The sequence below is a fragment of the Cetorhinus maximus genome, chromosome 7, assembly GCF_964194155.1.
Source record: "Cetorhinus maximus chromosome 7, sCetMax3.hap1.1, whole genome shotgun sequence".
In the NCBI taxonomy this organism is placed as follows: domain Eukaryota; kingdom Metazoa; phylum Chordata; class Chondrichthyes; order Lamniformes; family Cetorhinidae; genus Cetorhinus; species Cetorhinus maximus.
The window spans coordinates 86,406,435-86,433,505 of NC_135885.1; the positions used below are offsets into that span (position 1 = coordinate 86,406,435).

The window sequence follows — 27,071 nt, forward strand, 5'->3', positions numbered from 1 at the left end:
GCTAGTTTTCAATAAGTCAACCATATGCAGTTTATACCTTCATGCTGCTTCTCTGTTCGTACTGTTCTGGAGTTAGCATTATTCAGTGTTTAAGGGAATTATACCAACCTTGAGAAGAATCTGGTTGTGTAATTTCAAGCAAACTTTTAATTCCGGCATTCCAATTTTATCAATCCTACAGTTTTTATTTAAGTGAATAATGGTCACATCTATGAGCTAATTTTACTTGCTGATCTGATGAAAGGCTTTAATAGCTTACCAAACAATGCATTAGTCCCAATGCATTAGCCTCGTAACTGAGTTTAATTAACATTTAAAATTTAGACAGGCAGAGTTTCTGGGAGTAATTACCTTCCCTGATACAGTAGAACTGTGAATGGGTCAAAGTTAGCTGCTAAAAGAAAATCCAAAATTATGAGAATTATCTGTCTGGGTTACCCTTACATTCAAAGTGCTGTTTTACTGTTATTGAAAATGTCTTAATTGTAACATTTTTTTACATAACTTTAAGATTTAAAATATAACTGCTGAACTCAGAAGTAAACATGATCCATGGTGTGCTGAAAAATAAGTTTATGGTTCTCCTCTCCAACACACACCAACATTATTTTGCCTTTCCTCTTGAACTGTGGTATGAATGTGAAGTAAAAGTGGTAATATAAATGTTCAAACATGGGGTTTGGCAAAATTGAGAATAACACAATAAACAGACTCACAAAACACCCTTTACGTTTTGACCTGTTTTCATTTTAGAGCCAGACATGCACTAAACAAAGATTTTAATCTTTAAAACCTGTCAACTTTACATTAGCAAACAGCCATATTGTTGCTCCATACAAAACAACTACAAACTGACAGGTATGTACAAAAATCAACAATTAAAACAATTCAAGGATGCCAGAAAATATCAATCAAAAGCACAAGATACAGTTGATGAAGACAAAGCTTCCATTAAATAGAATACTGCTACATGCAGCTTGCTGAAATTGTTGATTGGTTAGGAGGTGACCATTACTTGCAAGGTATGTCTCATGGACGGAAAAGCAATGACTAATGAATGCCATTTGCTGATTTTTAAAAAATGTGCCAGAACAACATGGATTTGAGTTACAGCACACAATAAAATAGCAATAATGAAATCAAATGTTCAGCTGGGTGGACAATGCAAAAGAAGATTTGGCAACAGTTCAGCTCATAGACATAATATTGGTCAGTCTTAATTATAATTCATATTAACTATGCTTTGAAAATGTGTGTACTTGATAATATTGATACGGCAATCAGTTATACTTCTTCAGTGGTTGAAACGCCACTCATCAAACTATTGCATGTGTGTTCACCAAGATGAGACAACCGTGCTGGGAAATGGTTATTTTCTGTTCTGCACCCTGTACACCATAGAACAAGTATAGCATAATGCAGGTTTAATGAAGACCTGAAATTATATTGTCCATAATATGCCTAAACTATAGTTTTGAATGCAGTTTTTCACTACATCCGTTAGACTTTCCATGATTAAGCTCTCTATCTGAAGAGTTTTATAAAAGAGATTTATAATAAAGGTTATGATCTACATTTGTTTCCCTTTTGAGGGCCAAGTACTGGTTTGTCAATTTAAAATGTGAATTAAAAATTTGTATTCCTGTTGTGGTAGAAATTGTACAAAAATTATATATTTGATTGGGTCAACTTTCAGCACTTTATATTACCTGCAGTACCAAACTGGAAAGGTATCATAGCATTTTTGTGTGTGTGTATATATATTATATATATATATATATTAGTACATATATATTATATATACACACACATACACTAGATGACAAGAACGACAATGTTTTTTGCAAATAATGTTATCAAATTGGTGCACATGAATTGTATTTTTACAAAGATTAGATCAAAAACAAAAATAATGCAAAAGAGAATTCCAGAGTAAATGAACATTAATTTTAATTGCAGTCTGGACCATCGAACTGATACGAATGCTAATAATCACTGATATTTATCTAACTATGGGAACCACTTTAGCTCCATTCCTATTTCCTGTAGAATCCCAGAAATGCTTATGCTTTTGTGTCAGATTCACCACCTTTTTGGTGCAGCAATGTAACAACAGATGTTTACACTGTGTTACCATTGCAAGCAAAGACTTATTTATAAATATGATTGCATTCAAGGATCATGATACAAGCCCCATAGCACATTTGGATAACTGAGGCAGTCGTATTTGCTAAGCTATAAATATTAATTATTTACAAGTTCTCTACACAAAATAAAGTGTTTGAAATTGCAGGTACTTAAAATGTATCCATAGATATAGGGATAAATATAGACTTTAAAGAACTTCCATTCATTTTTGATACATTTTGACAAAATAAAGATGAACTACTCTGAGGAATAAGCATTGTGAGATATCTTTGCCTTTGTGTTGATTCATATTAAATTTCAGGGTGTTTTTTTTGCTCAAGATCTACTGAAAATAGATATGCTCACTTCAAGCTCATGTCAATTTGAACTCTATATAGCTGTTAAACAATTAGAGGCCAAAGTTTTGTTTGTGCAGGGAGCGATCAATTCTGCAAACATTGGTGAAGATTCCCATTGTGCAGCAGGTGGAGCAAAACACATAATGAATGAATGATCATTTTGCTAAGTCTAGCGTACAAAGGGAATATTGTCCCATTGCCTAAGCTGGAATTACTTTTATTCTGCACCATAACTTGTAATGTTAAATATTTCAGTTAGTGGGAAGTACTCTGTGGCATTATAAAGGAACCAAGCTAAATATATATTTTTTCAATTAGCCAAGTAAAATAAATAACATTCTTGAAACATAGTTCAACCTAAAATTCAACAGATATTGGTTAAAATTTTAAAATTTCAAGGATGGCACCGAATATTTTTGTCATTAAATTTATGTGATCATGTTATGCATTCATTTGCCAAAAGCAGAAAGTTTTGAGTTTTGAGTTCACTTTAACATTTCATTTTCTTGATGGAAGGGGAACAGAAAATAGAATATTTTTGTGACCTTGCATATACTTTTATTTTCCTATAATTTCTCCGTTCTAGTTCTAAACAGTGTTTGTCATCTTGGACAAAGTTATGCTGGTTTATTTTGATGAAGCAACTGGCAGGACAAAAAAGAATTGGTTAGATAATTGAATGGCAAATCATTTATTTCTTTCAGGTTGGCTGTATGCATTTGTTTGATGTTGTTTATTCCAACCCAGATTAGTTTATTAACTGCTTTCAAAATCTGTAAATTTACTTAATAGTATGATTGGGAAATATTTTTAGGGATGTGTGATTAATGAACTATGGAACTATTGACAGTTATATTTTTTTAAAAAATTTATAAAGAAGGATTGATGAATGAAAAAAATGTAGGAAATAATTGACTACTAGAATTGTTTATGTGCAGGATTTTCCAGTCCTGCCAGTGACGGGCATCATCACAGGTATGTTTTAGATTTCTGCATTTAGCTCATGTATGCAGTTCCCATATTCATTCAGATCATAGATAGGGTTTTCTTTTTTAAAGTTTTTTAAAAAATGAAAGAAATTTAATAATCCACTGTCAACAGCTCCATAGTTCATTTATCATACATCCCTAATAATATTTCCCATTCATTTTCTACAGTTAAAAGTTTTAAAATGTTACTAAATTATCATGCCTTTGTGGAATAAGACTAGATTTCATTGCCAGTGCTGTTATTGTTGCACCATTGATCTTGCAAAGTCAGTTTGCACTGTGCTTATAATTTTGGTGCATTGTGTATTTTCCAAAGTAGGCGGGATCTATCATGTGTGTCCAATGTCTTCATTTCTTTTTGTGGAAAATAATTGCAGGGTCACATAAATTAGTAGTGATCAATGTCTAAGCAATGGGTCATATAACATATTTCCTTTACACCTCAATTTTAAAGCAAGAATAGCAATAATAACCATGATCAATCATTCCCATATTCTTACATTTCCTACCACATTAATTGTCAGAATCTTCATAATAGTTGTTAAATGTAAAGCTGCATGATCCCAAAATTTTCTTTATTCAATTTATTTATTTTTTCAAAATTAAAAGCATGACCAGGAACAGTTAACAAAACATGGTACATGAAGGAAAGCAGAGACAGCATAAATTGGCATGATGGAATCTTTAACATTTCAATTTCTTTCGTTCAATACTTCTTATTTTCTTATAATGTCTATTTTTAATAATTCAAATGCATTTCATCAAATAAATATAAACAGTCAAAAAGACTCTTTTATTACACAGCTGTAGTACTGTAAAATTTGTTGTCCAGGTTTATCTTTGAACCTGCTCATTAACCATATTGGTTTGAGCATGAGTTCACCTGGGATCCCAGTTTCTTATTGACAGACATCTTCAAAGGCAAGCAAATATCATACAAAAAACTTTATTGTGTTAATTAAATTGAAATTAAAGGCTTTCAAAGTGCAAAACATCTAGGAAATGGTGAAGGAATTAAAATTCTACTGTGTGATATTATCATATGAATGCTTAGCATGTTCATCTCAAATCCCTTTGTATGCTGTTTTAACTGAGGCATAAACCTATGCTGATGAGGAAGAAGAGGAATTTGATATGCTGAGATTTCATATGTTAAGTTCCAGGCTTAGACCACTTATGGTTAAATTTTGGTAGTCAAAGTCATTTGACTGAGGTTACTCTCCACATACCATGAGTGAAGAACGCTAGTCAATTGAGAAAACCAGAGGAAAGTCTGTTCCTTTAAGAAATGTCTTGGTTGCTAGCTGAGTAACATACCCTTGCCCTATCTTGTAAGAGAAATCCCTTAGGTTTTCAACATTTTTATATCATTCACCACATGAAGAATCTCAACATGAGATTCAATGTGAAACTATACTGTTTAGCTCCAATAAATAAGAACGGGTTAGAAAACTCTATTCCATGTGCCATGCTGAAGCAGAAACTATAGCTCATAAAAAGGTTATTACAGTAGTATTTTAGAAACGTTTGAAAGTGCATTAATAAATTCAAAAGCCTGAGAATGAGAAAAAATTAAAAATCATTGAAACTTAATAGATGAAATAGTAGGCATGTCAAAACTTCTGAGCATCTGGACGTGATAAAATATGACAATATATGAGCAGATTAGCACTGAGCCTGGAAATCCAGATAGCATGCCCTAAAAAAGTCAATAGTGATGGTGTCCCCCTCTATTTCCTAACAGCCTTCCAACAAATCAGTCTGTGGTGGAAGAGGACCATAATATGGTATGTGGATTATAACTTTATTTGAATAATGTTTCTTACTATGCCAAAAAAAATTGTTAACTGTAAATGCACGGAAGAGGGAGAAGCTCTGGTAAGAGCAGGGTTGACTACAGCTCTGCCGAACTCATATCTCCCTGCTCTTGAAGCTATGTTTATGTGTTTCATAAACAGGATTTTAATATATTGATGGAAAATCACATGCCAAATTAGGCCGAGTTGTTTAACTGCTTGAAATATTGACTTAATGAGCCAAGATGAGAAATAAAAGCAGCACTCTTCCAATGTATAGAGAGATCAATGACAGCTGTAGGTCAATAAAGGATACATGTGGGAAGATGACATAATTAGATGGCAAGATGCCACTTCTAGAAAAACTGAGCTTTGGATAATTGGATTTTTAGGCTTTTTGTTTGTTTACTAAGCACTTCTTGATCAAGAAACTTTAAAAGATTACATCCACATCTTTGAAAAATGGGATTACAGAACTATACTAAAAGATATTTGAAATTATAAAATTTGAACCAATTCTGTTAGTGGCAGCTTTCTGGTCTTAAATATCATAGAATTTATGTGCCACCATCAAGGGAACAAGCCTTAGAGATTTGGAACAATATAAGCATTTCTCTTCATGAAAGCCTGTAATCTGAAAAACCTCTCTTGAGAAAATGAGTTTTATCATTTTAAATGTGGAGGTATCATTGATTTTTCAATTTGCTTGCAGAAGTTGTGCAGATGTCACCATGGGAGCACATGTATTTTAATTCAGAACATCAGAATAAGGATTATAAGCATTATAATTTGTGTTTTTGTTGCCAATTTTCACTTGTTTGCCCATAACTGTTATTTCTCATTAGCATTGATTCCCTGCAAGAGCACAGTTCTATGGGCACTGGCTACCCTCTTGTCCTTTGCTATTTCGCCCAAGTAATTATTCTTGAGCCTTGACTGTGGGTGTGGGTTTTAAACTCGAGGGAGTGGCAAAGGGCAATACAGTCAAAGCAATCCTGTACTCATCCAATTTCCATGCATGGGCATTTCAAAGGAAGGACCACCAAATGACAATCCAACAGCAGCAATCCTGTCATATTTCTTTTGCCTACCTCAGGAGCGGAAAGGCCGACTGTAGCATCCCTACTACCTCTCCAACTAAAATGCGGCAATTCAGTCCAGAGTTAGCAGAGACTTGAACCTTGGCCTGACATGTAAATATGGCTCTGTTTAATGTTGCTTTATAAAGGGAATCAGATCAAGTGAATCTTAAAAGCTTAGCTTGAAGGAAACCTTTTCTATGATTTCTAAAGGAGCTCCTTACACCCTGATATTTCCTTGGAACTTTAATATGAAAGACCAGTACAGTCTTATTAAACATGATCTTATAACCTGGGGCTTTATTATAAATTGCAAGGAAGGGTGGCTGACAACAAGGTCATTCAGGTATGAGCACCTCAGCCGAACAAGACAAATAGGAGATGTGACTCAACAAATACACTTTAAGCTTTATTACTGTAAGAATTTACAGCCTCAGCAAGAGGGAAATGTTTATTTTCAAGTGAAGTTTATGCTATACATAATAGTTAGATATTATCCATATGTTCTCTGGAGAAGAGTGACCAGCAGCAGCGTATCTGTTTAATCTGTTGGAAATACACCAGGGCCAGAATTTTCGGCTCGGCGAGTGGGGGCGCGGCCCGCTTGGAGAAGCTTAAAGTGACGCGCGGTGACGTCGGGCGTGCGTCCTGACGTCACCACACGTCATTTAGATTTTCAGTTCAGTGGGCACGCATCTGACTCGGCTGCGTGCCCGCTGAACTGTCAAAGGCCTATTAAGACCACTTAAAAATGAATTAAACCAATAAACTGAGCTGCCCATCCAACTTTAAGGTTGGCGTGCAGGTGAAGAGATCCAACTTTAAGGTTGGTGTGCAGGTGAAGAGATCCAACTTTAAGGTTGGCAGGCAGGTGAAGAGCCCAGGCGGCCGTCGCATTTTTCATGGAACCTCATCCACGAGCAGGATTGACTACAGCTCTGCCAAACTAATATCTCCCTGCTCTTGAAACTATGTTTATGTGTTTCATAAACAGGATTTTAATATATTGATGGAAAATCACATGCCAAATTAGGCCGAGTTGTTTAACTGCTTGAAATATTGACTTAATGAGCCAAGATGAGAAATAAAAGCAGCACTCTTCCAATGTATAGAGAGATCAATGACAGCTGTAGGTCAATAAGGGATATATGTGGGAAGATGACGTAATTAGATGGCAAGATGCCACTTCTAGAAAAACTGAGCTTTGGATCCACGAGCAGGATGAGGTTTCATGGAGGGTTTATAAATTGAATAAAATTTTTAAAAAAAATTCATTGACATGTCCCAGCTGATGTGACACTCACATGAGGAGACATGTCTTAAAATTTTTTCTTTTCTTTATTTAGCTTTTTAAAACTTAAACTAATCTCCCTGAGGCACCTCTGTGCAGGCCCTGACTCAGGGAACCCCCCCACCAGCAAAGGGAACGCTCAGCGCTTCAGGGTGCTCATCACGCTGGGTGGGCCTTAATTGGCCTGCTCAGATAAAATGGCAGCGTGGACCCCATCGGGGGCGCCGGTCTGGTTTGAGCCTGCTCCTGCCCACCCCTGCAGGTTCTGCCCCAGGTGACTCTCTTTGTATGCTGAAGGGACCACATAGTAAGAGAGAGAGCAGATGTCTAGAGAAATAAGAGGTAAATCAGGGGAATAGTTGTCTGATTTAACACTATTTTGATAGAGTTAGTAACATTTCCCCTCAATTGCTCTGAATGTTACTCTGTGGTACTCTTTAACTTGGCTGCCTTTGAAGATTGAATCAATAATACAAATTTTCTGTCCTGTATATTTAGTTCTTACAGAGGACATGGGAAGAAGTCAAGATCCAATTTCCCAAACCTCATTCATTAAATATAGTTAACCATTGATTTCTTTTTTGAGACATCTACATGAAAAATTTGGTCTATACAACATAACTAAATTGAACTGAAATTAAGCCCCTCATTGAGAAGGCCCTGCCAGAACATGGGAAATTCAAGGGGTGCCTATTGTCACTTGATGTGGTGGCATCCTGCTTCCTGAAAATAGCCACCATGTTGTCGGATAAGGTGGGTGTATTCATGGGGCTGGATTGCATTCCTGCTGAGAGAAATCTGGCACTACATCCTCTATAATGTCAGTTGCTTGGTCGTCAAAAAGCAATGGGCCTTTTACATCGTATCCTGTTTCTAAGTATGCACATGCAGCCTACAATTGTGCACTCGTTTACTTGTTTATATGCCCAATCATAGCTTTGTAGCCACAATCGAGGTCAGTTTCAACCTCTTATAAAGCAGTGTCTAGAAGGAGCTCAGGACACATGTCATAGCATGCAGTGAGCTCAATTCCTGGAACCACAATTGAAATCATTTTCACTTGGAATTATACAGATTTCATGTTTTCCACATTACAATGTGCTGTTAAATTTTTCAGAATGTGAGTACCACAACAGCACCGTGTTATCTAGATTTTTAGTTTGTTTCAATGGATGCACTAATTGGTTTTTGGTCTAAGAGGGGGCATTAATGGTAATTATCAGACAAAGACAACAGGGGAGAATGGCTTGTAAGGAAACTCTAAGGAAATGTAATTTTTGCTATTCTAGAAGTCAGTTGCCTTTTGTGGGAGCAAGATCAACCAATTTAACCTAATTAATTTGATTTAAAAGGGAAAAGCGTTTAGGAGAACACAGTGCCACCACATTGAGTTACAGAGACCCCACTGAAAACTCCAATCTGGGATTTACAAACATGGGAGCTGATATCAATGCAAATGCCTTACGTTTGCAGCTATTAATATGCAGAAATTTAAATGCATCCACCTTGGCTTGAAGCACGTCAGAGTCTCTGTTTACTTGATCTCCCTTATCACTTTTGCAAAATTGCATGTTGTTCACCCTTATTTGAATGAGAATCAAGTGTGACTGTTGAGGCCAGATAAAGGTTTCTTATAGTCAATGCAGATTTTAAAATGTCGAGGTGACCTACAAGTTCCCAAACTACATAAACACTGAATATCTTACATTAAACAAAAAACTTGTGACACAGACATCTTTGCAAAGTATACCTTCTCTGAAGTAGCACCCAATACAACAGACCCAATATAACTGATAGCTGTGGCAGAAGAAAAAGCAAACAAGAACAGAGGAGGTTTTCTGATTGGACATTGTAAAGGATGGTCACAAGATTCACTTAAATAACTACATAAAAAGGCTGGTATCATTTATGGCACATGAAGTATGATGAATAAAGAAATTTTAGGGGTTATGCAGCTTTCAAACTGAAGAGCATAAGCATTTCCATTTAATATTATAGCAGATGCAGAAACTTTACATAACTTGAAAGTTACAAAATACCAGAAAGTACCAAAAGATACAAAATCATTTTGATCCGGAAGTTACACATTAAACAACAAGACTAAATTCACATTTCATTGCTTATAAAACATATACTGCAGCTATGGCAATGGACTTCCACTATAACTGTATGCCAAACAGCATTGCTAAATCTTCTGTAATAAATTTGAAAACAATCTTCATTCGCGGTACTGTCATGGTCACAAAAATAGAATCAAGCTGTCAACTTGCAAAATGCAAAAAAATGCTGCCTGTGAATCAACGCAGCCAGGCACAACAAAGAGAGAAATTTACTCATTTCTTGTGAAAGAGCAGTGGCTTCACCAGCCCAGCCAGGATCTTGGGTAACTGTGTAGTAATAATCTCTGACATCATCTCTGGAAATTCCACACTGAGTGCCTGGGACTGAACAAAAGTATTCAAGCAGAATTGATGTAATTTCTTGACGAGCTATTGGAAAGAGACAATGGGATTACCAATTCTGACTGTGTTTTCTTTACCTGTCAAGCTTTCAACATTCTGAATGGTTTATATCACACACCAGTTGACATAAACAGATTACAGACAGAAATTCTCTTGGTGATGTTCATGCCAAACACTTAACATATTCTGATGACAATCCCCTGCCCACAATTTAGCTGCAAACATCAATCCTTTATTTTAAACCTCCACTATAATAATGAACAAAGGAAAAGTCACTTGAACCTGTTAAGCATTTGCTCACTGACAACGAGCAACAGTTAGTTCTGATCTTATTTCTTTCAATAAGGAATGAAGGTTAACATTGTCACTGAAGAGAGAGTTCTGCACAATGCCCATGCTTTCAGGCTGCCACTGCATCATTAAAGTGAACAATAGGGAAATAAGGAGTGAGTGAAACCCACATACATGTGTACAGACAGAACATATAAAAAGGTGGAACAATTTAGCCCACCCACCCTTTAACTTACATGGCATAAATTATGTGGGAAATTATAATTAATCTTTAAAGAAAAAATATTTTGGCATAGCACGCTTCATCCCATATGCAAAATGACAAAGCAAATGAAGAACTGAACCACTTAGAGCAAGAAAGTCAACCATTCAATCTTCAATCGATGTGGAACTTGTTGATCTTAGTCAGCGTAGTACTAAGAGGGCTACAGTGGCCTCAGTGCTACTGGATGAGAGAAGGGAAAATTATTTGAGCTTCCCACATTCTTTACTGCTATCCAGTGACCCCTGATGAAAGGATGGGTGTACAGACCTCAGGCAAGGACTGGGTAGGCCTTGACTATAATGTTCCTGAGGTCAAACAGCCTGCTGACATTACAGACTCACATATTAGCAATGGCCGAGGTACCAGAAGTTGATTGCTGGTCTTGGAACAATAGCCTAGCAAGCACTCAACGTCCTCAATTTTGGAGGTGGAAAAAAAAGGACATGTCATTTACATCTTAATAGAGAATTTGGTTTTATTCATAACAATTGATGTGGCCAGCACCTCTCCTTGTGGAAAGATCGTTGTATCGGCTGACAGAGGAGCCTTGTTTTTGAGGTCAGCTGGTAAGGTTCATGAATAAATCAATTCAACATATGACAAGTGACACCATGATAATAACCCTTACTATCAAGACTAGTGACACCATGATAATAACCCTTACTATCAAGACTAGTAAAAGGAATCTTTCCAATACATCTCATTAAATAACCACACCTACTTCATGCATTGAGTCCATGAGTTTAGTGAGCTGGTAAAGACGTTGAGAGTTGCTCTGTGCACCTTTCTCCTGCATGTTAATGGCTCTACTTAGCTCTCTAATGTAGTCTCTCCGCATCTCTTCAAAGTAGGATTGGCTCTTGAGGCCTTCCAAGGGAACTGAAAAACAAATGCCAGTCCCTACATAAATCTTTCTGATAAAAATGATGGGCTGGACTTCATGCTTCCCTGCTGGCAGATTTGAAGATGGGGTAGGGGGCGGGGGAGCTCATAAAATCCAGCGGCCTGGCCTAACCTCCCGTCCCCGACCTGTCTAAAGTGTTATGGGTGGAAGGGAAGGCATTGAGCAGCCTACTTAGCCCCTTAATTAGTCAATTAATGGTATTTTTTCCGTGGCAGTGGGAGACCCATGCTATGTGGGAAGCCTGGTAGCTTGAGCTATGCGAGCTGCTGTCGGGCAAGTGGAGGGGCCAACCTCTTTTGGGGGCCTCTGAGCCCATTGGAAGCACCCACCCTTGCTAGATTATCCTCCCTTTAACCCTCCCCCTCGCCTCTTGAACCTGACCCCCCAACTCACCTCACTGAGACCCCCGACCCTGAAATTGTCTGGCTTCTTGGCGTGGTGGGGATACCTGTAGTCCCAGCCCTGGCCACTGCGCCTGGCACTGCTGGGAATTACAGAGCTGTCGGCCAATCAGGTGGGCGGCAGTTGTCTAAGGCAGGACCTTACCCCAAGATAAAGTTGGAAGTCCTGTCTTAAAGCAATTAATGCTATTCCCAGCATTAAATTGTTGCAGGGGTGCCATCGGGATCATGGGAAGGCTTCCCTGGGTTTTTAGCGGGGTGGCAGGGACCAGGGAGCCTCATAAAATTCAGCTGATATTACATGTCCTTGGTAAAATCTGCAGTTATTTGTTGAAATAGTCCTCAACATTGGCTTTAAGCTTTTTGGACACAAAATCTGCAGTAATCTTGAACAGATAGTAAGCTCATTCCTTTTGGTACATTAGGACAATTGTTTCCAAGTGTTTTTATGCTCCCAAGAACCACCAGGGTCAAATTTATGAGATTTTTCAGTAACTATTACTTCTAGCTACTACTTGTTGCTGAGTTATTGAGGGATGTATTTCCCCAGTGCTTAAAGTTAAAGGAACATTCTTTCAATAAAATACCATCTGTTGATAAGGAATCATTTTCCCAATTTAGAACTTCTAGCACGAAATCTCACCCATCAGCAGCATCTTTTGGAAATTCAGGCATCCCTGAGCACAATTTTCCATCCATTAAATTAAATAGTTGGGAAATTATGTGCTGCACATTCCTGAGTTTGCGATAGGCATTGGCAGTAAGCAAGTATGTCTTCCCGAAACATGAGGCCCAAAAATTAAGCCTATAATGACATTTTAGCAAGAAAGTTTTTTTAACATTATTTACAAAATATATAACAAATAATGTACAAAAATGAAGGACTTTTCTGTGTTTACTGCTGAGTCACTAATGTGGTATTTTATACATTCCTGGATGGCATTCTACTACCAACAATGAGTGAAGTTAGTGAATGGGATGTAACATGGTACAAATTATGTAGCCGAACAAATGTATATTACTTGTGGGATTCTTAGTACTAAGTGTGATCTTTTGGCTGTGGTTTGGACTTCCTTTTTGAAAAGTGCTTAAATAATCCTTTTTCCACAGATATTTATGACTCAAAAAAAATAAGAGCATAAGAACATCCCAGAAGCAGCTGTAAATCAGGAAATAGAAGGGAGGGAGGAGCTCAGGAAAATTACAATCACCAGAGAAGTGGTACTGAGTAAATTGTTGGACCTGTGGGCTGACAAGTGCCCGGGTCCCGATGGACTTCATCCTTGGGTGTTAAAAGAAGTGGCTAGTGAGATAGTTGATGCATTGGTTTTAATTTTCCAAAACTCCATAGATTCGGGGAAAGCCCCATTAGATTGGAAGATGGCAAGTATAACTCCATTATTCAAAAAAGAAGGGAGACAGAAGGCAGGAACCTCCAAGCCAGTTAACTTAACATCTGTCATAGGGAAAATGTTAGAAGCTATTATTAAGGAAGCTAAAGCAGGGCATTGGATAAGCTCAAAGGAATCAGGCAGAGTCTATATCGTTTTTGTGAAAGGGAAATCATGTTTAACCAACTTATTGGAGTTCTTTGAGGAAGTAATGTGTGCTGTGGTAAAGGGGAACCGACAGATGTACTGTACTTAGATTTTTGGAAGGCATTGATAAAGTGCCACATCAAAGGTTATTGTGGAAAATAAAAGCTCATGGTATAGGGGGTAACATATTGACATGGATAGAAGATTGACTGGCTAACAGGAAGCAGAGAGTAGGCATAAATGGGCCTTATTCAGATTGGCAAGGTGTTATGAGTGGTGTGCCACAGGGATCAATGCTGGCAGGAAGAATAAAAGAGAGGCATATTATCTAAATGGTGAGAGATTGCAGAGCTCTGAGATGCAGAGGGATCTGGGTGTCTTAGTGCATGAACCACAAAAGGCTAGTATGCAGGTACAGCAAGTAATTAGGAAAGCTAATAGAATGTTATCATTTATTGTGAGGGGAATTGAATACAAAAGCAGAAAGGTAATGCTTCAGTTATACAGAGCACTAGTGAGACCACATCTGGAGTATAGTGTACAGTATTGGTCACCTTATTTAAGGAAGGATGTAAATGTGTTGGAAGCAGTTCAGAGAGGGTTTACCAAACTAATACCTGGAATGGGTGGGTTGTCTTATGAGGAAAGGTTGGACAGGCTAGGCTTGTATCCACTGAAGTTTAGAAGAGTAAGAGGATTGAAACATATAAGATCCTGAGTGGTCTTGACAGGGTGGATGTAGAGAGAATGTTTCCTCTTAAACTAGGGGTCGCCAATTTGAAACGGAGATAAGGTGAAATTTTTTCACTCCGAGGGTTGTCTTTGGAACTCTCATCCTGAAAAGGTGGTGGAAGCAACGTTTTTGAATAATTTTAAGACACAGGTGGATAGATTCTTGGTAAGTAGGGAGGCACTAGGTTGCGGGGGTGGGGGTGGGTTGGGGGTGGGTTGGGGGTGGGGGGGGGAGGGGGGGTGCGGTAGGCAGGATTCAGACATGAGGTTATTATCAGATCAGCCATGATCTTATTAAATGGTGGAGCAGGCTCGAGGGGCCGAATGGCTTACTCCTGTTCCTTGTTTGTGTGTACGTTCCATCTAGCCTGATTCACCATTCAATTAGATCATGTGGGTGGAATTTTACGTGTCGGTAAAATTTGTTGGTTGGCCTTCCTGCCATCCTCCCACTGTCCCCAAACTGTCCTCAATTTTACAGGAGTGGGCGAGGTCTCAAGAGTTGCTTCCCCCATTGGACCCCCACCCCCTTCCAAGATCCTCCCCCGAGTGTGCTCCCTATCAACACCCCCTCCCGGACCCCAAACCCCCACAACCACTCTCTTAAATTCTGTCCATGGTTTCTGTATCTTAACTCTATTTACCCATCTTGATTTTTAGGCCTTGATTTTTGCTCCAGAGTTGGTTAGCACGAGGCAAGAAATCTCCTTGGTCACTGCATCCACCTCGGGAAAAAGTGTCCCAAATGGCTCCATCTGGCAATTGCATTCCCAGAGCAAAGTCCTCCTTCACTGGACTCAGATTGGAGGCAGCCACATGGGGTGCTAAGTGCTGAGGCGGCCTGTTTAAAAGTCCCACCTTGGTTCTCTGGAACTTAGTTCCAGTTGTTTTGTTAAACATTATTCCTTCTATCCCTAACACCTCACACCCCATCACCCTCCAACCCACTCCCCATGTGGCATTCATGTCAACCCATGTCCTCCCCACCCTCTCCCATACCCACTCATATCCTCTATGCCAACCCATGCCCCCCACCCATCCTCTCCTTTGCCCTTACACCCTCCATGCCAAATCCACCATGGGCTGACTTCAGGTGACATAAAATAAAAATTTAAATATCTTAGCTTTCACTTTTACAAAAAACTCCCATTCATGAAAGCCTATTCAAAACTTTAAAAGCCTATCAAATACCTCATCTCTCAAAACAAACAAAGTTGTATTCATAACCCCGCATTGAAGACAATTAATCCTTTCATAACTTCTTTGAGTTATCAATCAAATTGTGAACTGACAACACACCCTGCTGGAATAATTTATAATAGGCTGTAGAAATCAGCCACCCATTAAGAATGATATAATGATAGCCCTCGAGGTAATGTCAACAAACAGCTATTTTAACTGCTAGAGCAGGTATTTTTCAACTCTTACTGACAAAGACGGGCTATTTTTCTTAATTTTTAAAGGGTTATGGATTTAAATAACTTGAAAGCTAGACAGTTGTACAAACCTTATCTGCCCTTAAAGAAAATTTTGTGACTACTCTAAAAATTTATAACTCCCACACTGCGGGTTAAAACCCCTGCCACAGTGAAAATGGGGTCTGTCTGAGCTGAGTTCAGGTTTCCCATATGGGTGAGTCATATCCCACCCCCTTTCCTCTACCTACAAAAATGGGACCTGTTAGAAATGGGGGTAGTAATCCAGATCTGGGTCCCGCCTGCCATTTTTAAATGTCTGTGGGGTCTCTACGACTCCACAAAAATCTGGGCCTTAATCCTTCAATATCCTTACAATACAAAAAATCTATCAACCCATTTTTGTCAAAGAGCCACAATAGCTTTTTGCGGAAGAAAATTCCAGGGGGAGGGAAATTCCATAAGCTTCTGTTTTCAAGCCAGGGGACCATGAGGTGTGATCATCCCTTACCTGGTCTTCTTGAGTCACACAGCATGAATCTCATTCTAATGATTTCAGCATGCAACTGAGAGCGACCTGTTCTGCTGACTGGCTGCATACTCAGCAGGGGGCACCATAGTGTACATAGATGGCACCAGTTTCAGCTTGCATGCAAGTCTTAAAGGCAGCCTGCCCCTCTTAAAGGTGAGCTGCAAGGCAGCCTGCCCCTCTTAAAGGTGAGCTGCAAGGCAGCCTGCCTCCCTTAAAGATGAGTTGCACTCATGCAACAAAAGCTGATACTACTGTCTCTGGAAGATGTGGTTGGAAGGAAAAAGAGCAACAAGCAAGAGGGCTCATGTGGCACTAAAGGCATTAGTGATGATGGTGGAAAGGAGAGATGGACGGTGGACCAGAAGGGCTGTAAAGTATACACTGAGAAGGGAATGGGAGTAGGTGGCCAGGGAAATCAATCCTGGAGTGTGGCCCTGAGGACCTGGCAGCTGTGCTTTTTTTCATTCATGGGATGTGGGCGTCGCTGGCTGGGCCAGCATTTATTGCCCTTCCTTAATTGCCCTTGGGAAAGTGGTGGTGATCTGCCTTTTTAGATCTGCAGTCCCTGTGGTGTAGGTACACCCACAGTGCTGTTAGGAAGGGAGTTCCAGGATTTTGACCTAACGACAGTGAAGGAAAGATGATATATTTCCAAGTCAGGATGGTGAGTGGCTTGGAGGAGAACTTCTAGGTGGTGGTGCTCCCATGTGTCTGCTGCCCTTGTCCTTCTAGATGGTAACGATCGTGGATTTGGAAGGTGCTGTCGAAGGAGCCTGGGTGAGTTCCTGCAGGGCATCTTGTAGATGGTACACACTGCTGCTACTGTGCGTTGGTGATGGATGGAGTGAATGTTTGTGGATGGGGTGCCAATCAAGCAGACTGCTTTGTCCTGGACAGTATCAAGCTTCTTGAGTGTTGTTGGAGCTGCACTCATTCAGGCAAGCGGAGAGTATTCCATCACACTCCTGACTTGTGCCTTGTAGATGGTGGACAGGCTTTGGGAAGCCAGGAGATGAGTTACTGACCATAGGATTCCCAGTCTCTGACCTACTCTTGTAGATATAGTATTTTAGGCCTAGTCCAGTTCAATTTCTGGTCAATGGTAACCCCCAGGATGTTGATAGTGGGGGATTCAGCAATGGTAATGCCATTGAATGTCAAGCAGCGATGGTTAAGATTTTCTCTTGTTGGAGATGGTCATTGGCTAGCACTTGTGTGGCACAAATGTTACTTGCCACTTGTCAGCCCAAGACTGGATATTATCCAGGTCTTGCTGCATTTGGACATGAACTGCTTCAGTATCTGAGGAATCGTGAACAGTGCTGAACATTGTGCAATCATCAATGAATATCCTCACTTCTGACCTTATGGTAGAAGGAAAGTCATTGATGAAGCAGCTGGAAACTACCCTGAGGAGCCTTCCACTCAGCCTGCCTCCACACCCGGCAGCCTCTGCACTTATTCCGAGGTCACTTGCCCCAACTTCTATTTCAGCCTGCCACCCCCACCTCCGACCGAAAGCCCGACCTGCAGAGGACCTTTTTAAAGGTCGGGATCGCCGAGCTGGGAAATCTCCCGACTCTGCGCATCTGACCCAAGGGCGAAAATGTGGGCCTGAGGATATGATCATGGACAGCTCATTCTGAGTGAAGGGGTCGTAGGTGCCTTCTTCCTTCCTCTGCGCAATGCTTCTTGCCTCTGCTGTCCGTGCTCCATTTCAAATTCATGCTGCTGTCTCCAGCTATGGTCCTTATTATTGAAGCAGACTCTCTCCTGAAAGGCCCCCAACTCCTCTGATCTCTTTGTTAAAACCCAGCACCACTCTCTTGTAAATCCAAAAGGTTTGCAAAATTCCTCCAATAGCACCTTACTTCCAATAACTCTCCACCAGCAATTGTAAGGCACAAGCACCTCAGTTGGATGATTGTCCCTTTAAGAATGCCAATGGGGAGGTCCCTTGTGCAGCTGAATACATGGGAGTGACTAAGAGGGAATGTTAACGGTCCAAAGTGGCAGATCATTCTTATCAGTGTCAGCGGCTGTTTGATGTTATGATCGGCCCACTCTTCCTCCCTCTGGTGCACACATGGCACCTGAGCGTTAACGTCCGGTCAGTTATAGCGCACTGTATGGACCATGCCAGAAGTGCCTGGAAGGTTCCGGAAATATTTTTTGTGTTTGAAGCTTCCGTAGCACTGGCACCAGCGGCCTGAATTTCCTGACCAATGTTCCCAATACCCTTTTTGTGAAGAGATGCTACCTGACATCAACCTGGCACTAATTTCAATGTTATGCCCTTTCGGTCTGGATATTTCTGCCCAAGGAAATAGTTTCCCTCCACCCTGTCAAATGATTCAATCATCTTAAACACCTAAATTAGACCACCTCTTAAATACTATGGTCAAGAGAATACAAAGCCTAGTCTATGCATCCCATCCTCATAATTTAACTCTTTTAGCCCTGGTATTATTTTGGTGAATTGGCGCTGCGCACCCCCCACACCAATATATTTTTCCTTAGGTGCAGTACCCTCAGCTGTACTCAGAATTCCAGGTGGGATCTAAACAAAATTACAGCATAACTTCCATTCCAATGTATTCTAACCTCCTTGAGATAAAGGTTAACATTTTATTTGCATTCTCAGTTTTTTTTTTGTATCTGTCCACATGTTTTTAGTGATTTCTACACAGACTCCTAAGTTTCTCTGCTCCTCTATAGTTCCTAGTTTATCACTATGCAGAAAACGCTCTGATCCATCTTTCCAAAGTCCAAAATGAGTGACCTCATACTTCACCATATCAAATTCCATTTTTGGCAACTCGCTTAAGCTTTCAATGTCCCTTTGCAACATTTTGTTCCCATTTCCATCAATTATTTTGCCACCTAACTTGACAGCGTAAAAATGGTGGCTGCATATGATTTTGCAACATGCAATACAATATTGCAATCACAAGACACTTTAATTATGACAATTTTGGTATTATTCAAGATGGTAAAATGATGTTAAACCTATGATGGAAACTCGGTTAGACTACACTTGGAATACATGGTTGTCAGGGCCCTTGACTGTGAAGGTGCCATTTTTGCACTTCTGCTCTGATCCCTTCTCCTTCCTCTCAGACTATGATAGGGCTCCCTTTGTCCTCCACTTTCCATCCCGCCAGCCTCCACATTCAATAGATCATCCTCCACCCCTTCCACCACCTCCAGCGTGATGCCATCAGTGAACACATCTTCCTTTTTCTTTCAGCATTCTGTACAGACCATTCCCTTCCCAACACCTCGGTCCACTCTTCAGTCACCCCAACATACCCTCCCTTTCCCAAAACACGTTCCCATGTAAGCGCAACAGATGCAACACCTCCCCTTTTACCTGCTCCCTTCTCACTTCCGGGGCCCCAAGCACTCCTTCAGGTTGAAACAATAATTTAGCATTTCACATTCCCTGTTCATGATACAGTCTCCTCTAAATTGGGGAGGTCAAATGCAGATTAGATGCTCTTCAAAATGCTCCATTCAGCCTGCATGCATGACTTTGAGCTTCCAATCATCTGTCATTTTAATTATCAGCTGCACTCCCACTCTGACCTCTCTGTCCTCGGCCTCTTACACTGTTCCAATGAAACACAACATAAGTTTGAGGAACAGCACCTCGGGCTGGATTTTCATCCTCTAGGCAGGTAGTGGGAGTTGGGAAAATTCTCAGCTCGGCCCACCTGGCTCATGGGAAAATGCCTGAGACGAAGGGATTTTTATTGGGGGGGATGGGGAGTATGGGCTACAGTCGGGCCAGCCAACCCAGGAAAAAGATCAGAGACAACCACAGGGGCTGCCAGTTTAGGAGGCAGGCTGTTTGAAAGGCCCACCTCGGTGCTATGGGACTTTGTCCCAGTTCAAATAAAAACAGAAAGGCACTCTAGCCTTCACATCCCCTCATCCACCATACACTCCTCATGCCCCCTACCACCCCTCTATGGCCCTCATGCCCCTCACACCAAGCCATGCCCTACAAACAACCCCAATGGCCCCATATTGCCCCCAATGCCAAGGTATGCTCCCCCAACAACCCCTTAGGCCCCTCATGCCTTCCCCAAGCCAAGGTATACTCCTACCCATCCTCTATGGCTCCTCATGCCCCCAGTGCTAAGTATGGCCAAGAATATATAATGAAGCTTGACTGGGAGACCAGACAACCATTGGCTTGTTGAAACACCTGAGTTCAAGGGAAAACAATGCTTGATTGTCAGCTCTGGCTCTCTGATCTATGTCATTAATTTCACAATGTTTATTTACACAAGATAAAGTGGTTTCATGTGCTTGCAGTTTCTGCTATTGATATTTTAGAGAGTCAGGATCATTGACATTTTTATTGGGCTGTAGTAAAGAGGGGTTTATTTAAGCAAATGGAAAGCTATCAATGAATGATTTTTTTTAAAAAAGATTTTTTTTTTACACATCTTCCTGTCAGTATAGGGTTCATTACTTCTATGCAGTGTATAGTGAGTGAATGGGCATAAAAGTGCCATAGCTTGGCATGGGGGCATGAGGGGCCATAGGGGGTGAGTGGGGGCTATACCTTGGCATGGGGAGCATGAAAGACCATAGGGGGCAGATGGGGGTATATCTTGGCATGGGGGCATGAGGAGAACTTACCTTTCAAAATGTTCCCTCATGCGGACTATCGTTCAGAACACCTCTGAGGTGCCATGAACCATGACTCTTTTGAAAATCTGGCTCAATTCCATCAAAATTGCAAAGGACTAGGACATGTCTAACCCCACAAAAGAGCCTGCCGGCTCTGAATTGCAGGGTACAGGCTTGTGACCTGAACCATCCATGCACTCTTAAAGGCCCTATTAAAAATGGGAAACCTCAGGAACAGCGTTGAGCATTCCGGAATTGGGACCCACCCACAATTTAAAATCTGGCCCCCTTATCTTTCGATGAAACATTTTAGGGCCTTCCAGATTCAGCATTGTGTTCAACAAGATCACAACAACTGCTCCCACTTTTTTCAGATAGCAGTTGTTGCCATTGCCATTTGCACCTCCTCTAATCCCATCTTTTGTTACTTTACTTGTCTCATTACCATCCCTTTTTGCCACTTAATCTCTCCTGCCTTCCACCCTATCATAGACCTTCCCTTTTGATCTTTCCCCCACTCCTCCTTTTCCCTGCTTCTGTACTTGCTTAAAAACTAATACATCTTTAACCTTTTTCACTTCTGAACTTCTGATGAAAGGTCATTGACCCGAAATGTGAACTTTATTTCTCTCTCCACAGATGCTGCCTGATCTGCTGAGTATTTCTAGCATTTTCTGTTTTTATTTCAGCTTTCCAGCAGCTGTAGTGTTTTGTTGTAAAATATATTTAAATGTGTTTTTTTTTTCAAAAAGGGAAATACAATGGGACATGATTATCTTTGTTAATTGTAGCCTAGAAACTGTTGTTGATTGGTAACCGTGTAACTAAAAATTAATGAAAGAATCCTTGACTGTCAATATTCCCTCCTTTTGCTCCAAGTATAAATTGGGGAATGGACTGTCTATACAGTGGACTGACCAGTGCAGTGTTAGAAATGATTACAACGGACAGCAATTTTTCAATGGAATAAGACATTTGCACAAGTCTTGCAATTTACATTCCAATAAAATATAAATAGCAAGAGCTCAAAAGGCCAAATTTGATAACCATACAATGGAAATGCTTATTTTATAAAGTGTGGGAAAAGACAGCTCTCCTTTGTGGTACAGAAAGGCACCTACCCAAAAATAAATTCTTGCCAACTGAGGAATATTAGAATATGCAAATGAGCAAATATGTCATCTGACTTACTCCCTGTCATTTGTACCACAGCAACACTGGACGCAAGGGATTCCTATTCATTCTTGGTGCCCATCATTGCTATGAGTGGTATAAGAAGGACATTTAGGAGGCTTCACAAAGCAAACTTTCAGCACGCAGCCAAGCCTGACCCATCTTGCTGATTGGCTGCACACTCAGCAGCGGGGCCAGCAGCGTGTGTGACTAGCAGATATTTCAGCTAATCTGCACAAAGGGGGAGTGCATGCATGCAACAGGGGCTGATGCAACTGTGGGAGGCTTAAGATAAAGGAGAGAAAATGGAATAACAGGCCAGAGAGAGGCTCCCAGGTTTTCTGATGTGGTGCTAGAGACGTTAATGATGGAGCTGGAAAGGAAGAGAGAAGCAGTATTTCCATGAGGAGGCCAGTAAGCCCTCAAGACAGGCCATGAGAAGGGAATGAGAGCAGGTGGCCAGGGAGTCAGATCCTGGAATTTGGCCCTGAGGTCCTCTCAACAGGGAACTGCACAGTTCAATGACCTTAATCTTCATATGATGCTACACCATCAAACTCTCAAGCTGCTCAATGCAATGCAACCTATCATTCACCCATCAGCAATCAGGTCTCGTACATAACATTCAAATTTTCCACTTTACCCTCACACACGCTGATGATGCCAGTCTCACACCCATCTCTCTCAGCTTCCACATACCTCAGTTATTCAGCTATGGCAAGCACATCACCCAAACACAGTGCTACACACTCACTGATAATCCACAAAACAGAAGGGAGCAAAGCAGAGCTGATGGCTCTCAGCGTCATGTTGCCAGCTGCAATGGGCAAACAGTATATTGCCATCTAGCATTAAGTACAAGTTGCAAGTTGTGTGAATATTTACCTCTTGCTTTCAACCCCATATTCCTTCCCTCAACTTCTGCATGTTTGCTTTCAGATACCCAGGATTTGCTACCTGGCCAATCTCTGCAGCCTTGCTATAAAGGGAGAGAGCCACACCAGGCCTCTGACAAAGAAACACCGTCATTTAATCTGACATCAAATCCATCAGCTCAAATACTGGCACTGCACATATTTTAGGGAGTGGTATAGTTAGGATCAGCACATTATTAGTCACCAGGCACAAGTGGGCTTGCTAGGCTAGGGGAAAGGATGGTGAGTGTGTCATGTCTTTGCAGGGCAAGGCCATACACAAGTTCTGCTGCAGAGGGCTCAGGTCACATCTCCAATGGGACAGCGTTTTGGAAAATGCTGATGGGCAGTCACAATGAGATGCTTGTTGCATTGGCAGACCTAACAGATAGCCTGTTCATCAAAAGGAATGCACTAGAGTGAATAGTTCAATTGTGTATGTATAATGGAAGTGTTGCTGAATAAATTTGTTATGGAATTTTTTTAGTTGGTAGCTTTTACTTCTGGATTTTGGTCAAGAGGACATTGTGATGGTCATTAGCAGGCGAATTGAAAAGTGGGGAATTGTGGAGCAACTGTGATATAGGTATGAGATCTCAAGGGAACTGAAGTCTCAGTACCCAGTCATGGGCAGCTCATCCTGAGTGAAGGGGTCCTGGATGCCTCCCGCTCTTCTTCCTCTTCCTCCTCTCCACTGTCTGTGCCCATTTCCAATTCATGCTGCAGCCTAATAGGGTCTCCAACTATAACCCTCAATATTGAAACCGACTTTCTCCTAACAGGCCTCCCAACTCCTCTTTGTCAAGATCCTGTGCCAGTATCCTGCAAGTCCAAAAAGTCTGCAAGACTCATCCAATAACACAGAACACAGAACTTCTGCTAACTCTGTACCAGTAAATGCAAGTCAAAAAGCGCCTTTACTGGAGGTTGGATGGCTGGCCCTTTAAATAACGCTAGTGGGCAGTCTCTTGCACAGGGGTGTGTAAGTGAAGATGCTAACAGTTCAAAATGGCAGACTGCACATCAAATAAATATTAGAGGCCTTTTGATATCGTGATCTGTCATGATCTGTCCACTCCGCACATTTCTGGTGTGCATTTGGCACAGCCAGGGTGACCTTGCAGGCTGCGCTGAAGTGGCTGGAAACATTCTAGTTGGCAAGTCTGAAGTTTGGGATTCCCCTTATGCTGGCACCAGTGGTGATATGGACCCAAATTTCACAGCCTTAAGATTTAAAAGCCCCCAGACACTGTACAATTGATTGCTGAGCAATGCTACAAGTTTAAAAAAAATCTGTTTTTGGTGGAGATTTACACTGACCTTTTCCTAAGACAGCAAGAATTTTGATTCTCTATTCTGAAAATTACCTTCGTCTGCATACCTTTAACTTTCGTCTATATTACAATTTTCCACTCTCATCACTAATGTACTCCCTTCATACGTCCTGTCTGAAACTATGAAACTGCATAGTTATGAGAATGAGGTGATTTCGTAAGATTGTATGGAAACATTGGATGAGCTTTATGCTTATTTCTAAACGTTCAGGAGTAAACTACTCCCCTCTTCAAAAAAGTCTACCCTATTTGCTGTGGTATTTATAAAATGTGTCATTAATGCTAAAATGATCATTTGTTAAAAGTGGTAAAATAAACAGGGCAACACTGACCATTAATAACATCAAACAATGCAACCATTTAATTTGCAGTTGTTAAAACTGCACTTCTTCCTACTCCTTCAAATCAGGGGTTGAAGGCTAAAAACAACCAATGTGATAAATCATTATTGTGCACATTGTCATTGTGCATGTGATGAAATGTTACTTTGGAGGCAGCTAAATCGTTAACACCCCCCTCTGCCCACCCCACCCACACACACACACACACAATGAGGGTTGGGGGTGTTAAAATGACAAGGGAAGGGGAGTTGAGATTGTACTACGCTCCCAATGCTTTTCTGGTCCCCTTAACATTTTTACTTATTTGACAGACAAGGTGGGGATGCTTACCCCAGAGGTGGGTGGCCTTGTTTAAGTGGCAGTTGCATCTCAATTATGTCATCAGGATGGCACCACATTTTAACTGCAGGACAGGCTATAGCCCACACGGTTTATGTCCACTAGCAAACGCTGGCAGCAGCAAGGATCCACGTCTTAGAAAATTGTTTTTCAAAGATTCCTTATGATATATTAGATATCTTCAACCTCACTTGCCTTGGGCTTATCTCCCCCAAACACAGATTTTCTTCCAATAGGTATTTACTTTGCTTCAGACTGTTCCCAGCTTCAGAGTCAGGACATGATTTGGTGGGTGGGGCAGATGATTCACCGCCTGCTTTGGCCCATATCTCCGCTACCACCGCCCCCATACCCACCTCCACCAATACCTTGATTACTGCCCTGAGCAAAAATTGGCCATACTGCATCTGTAACAGTTTCAATTAGTAGTGGAAGAAGTAATGAGTTCATTTTAAAATGTGTTGCTATGGTTAATGCTAAATACAATGTTGATATTGTTTTGTGTCATTAATTTGCTGTTTTGGTGGCCATTTGCACTCAAAAACAAGGTAATATCAGGTAGACAATTTTTTTAATTCATTCACGGGATGTGGGCTTCGCTGGCTGGGCCAACATTTATTGCCATCTGTTGTTGCCCTTGAGAAGGTGGTGGTGAGCTGCCTTCTTGGACCACTGCAGTCCACGTGGTGTAGGTACGCCCACAGTGCTGTTAGGGAGGGAGTTCCAGGATTTTGACCCACGTTGAGTTAATTTGTTTTGCCCAGTTTGGGATAGTTTTAGAAGTTGACTGATTTTCTGGGGGAGTCCCCACAGCTCCCATCCGAAACAAACAGGATCCTTTTGAATAAATGCAAATTGGGACTAGGTGACGCATTAGGATAGGAACATAGGCCTGAATTTTCGGCTCGGCGAGTGGGGGTGGGGTCCGCTCGCCGAGGCATAAAATGATGCATGGTGACATCGGGCGGGGTTCTGTCAAAGGCCTATTAAGGCCATTTAAAAATCAATTAAAGTGATAAGCTGAGCTGCCCGTCCAATGTTAAGGTTGGCAGGCAAGCGAAGAGCCCAGGTGGCTTTCGCATTTTTCATGGAACCTCATTCACGGGTGGGATGAGGTTTCATGAAGGGTTTATAAATTAAATACATTTTTTCATTAATTTTCATTAACATGTCCCAGCTTGTGTGACACTGTCACGTAACGGGACATGTCCTAAAATTTTTTATTTTCTTTATTTAAATTTTTGAAACTTAAACTAATCTCCCTGAGGTTCCTCTGTGCCTCAGGGAGATTTCTGTGCTCTTTTGCGTGCATGCTTCTCATTCTGCTAATCTCCAGGGAATTTGATCTTGTCCAATCAATAGGATAATACAGTCATCCCAGGAACCAGTCCAGTGAACCCGGGCTGCACTTCCTCTAGGGCAAGTATGCCTTTCCTTAGGCAAGGAGGACAAAACTTCACACAGTACTCCAGGTGTGACCTGACCAATGCCTGCACAATTGTAGTAAGACTGCCTTACTCTTGTACTTCAATTCCTTTGTGACAAAAGCTAACCATACTATTGGCCTTCCTAGTTGTTTGCCCTTCCCATATGTTAAGCTTCTGTGATTCAGAGGACACTCTCTGACTGCACACATTTCCCAATCTGTCACCATTCAAAAATATTTAGCTTTATATTTCCTATCAAAATGAATAACATAACACTCCACCACATTGTACTCTGTCTGCTATGTTCTTGCCCACTCACCCAGCGTATCTAGATCTCTCTGCAGCCTCTTTGCATCCTCCTTACCGCATACTTTCACACCTTTGTATTGTCAGGAAAATTGGATATGTTACTCTCAGCCCTCATCTAAGTCATTAATATAGGTCCACGTACTGAATTTTGCTACACTCCATGAGTTGCAGCCTGCCAACGTGAAAAGGTACTGTTTGTTCCTACCCTGGCCGGGATTTTCCAGCCCCGCTGTGGCAGGACTCGCCGCTGCAGGGAATGTGGTGGGCCAGCCAAAAGCTCATTGACCTTCGGTGAGACCGGAAGATCGCTGCAGCGGGTGGAGCCAGAAAATCCAGGCCTCTGTCTTCTGTCCATTATCTAATTATCAATCCATGATAATATCATCCATGATAATATCCCAATCCCATG

The 27,071-nt window shown here is 41.0% G+C and overlaps 1 protein-coding gene across 1 annotated transcript in view; it reads right to left on the bottom strand.

Moving 5' to 3' along the window:
• Window positions 1-7,807: 7,807 nt before the first annotated feature.
• The window catches only part of LOC144682919 (progesterone receptor-like), a 372,394-nt gene continuing 353,130 nt past the window's right edge, over window positions 7,808-27,071 (bottom strand). Inside the window, exons 8-9 of the mRNA XM_078545813.1 lie at window positions 11,381-11,538; window positions 7,808-10,130 (exon numbers count right to left, since the gene is read on the bottom strand). Of these exons, the coding sequence (XP_078401939.1) occupies window positions 9,975-10,130; window positions 11,381-11,538 (314 nt within the window). The 3' untranslated portion in view covers window positions 7,808-9,974. The remainder of the gene's footprint in view (window positions 10,131-11,380; window positions 11,539-27,071) is intronic.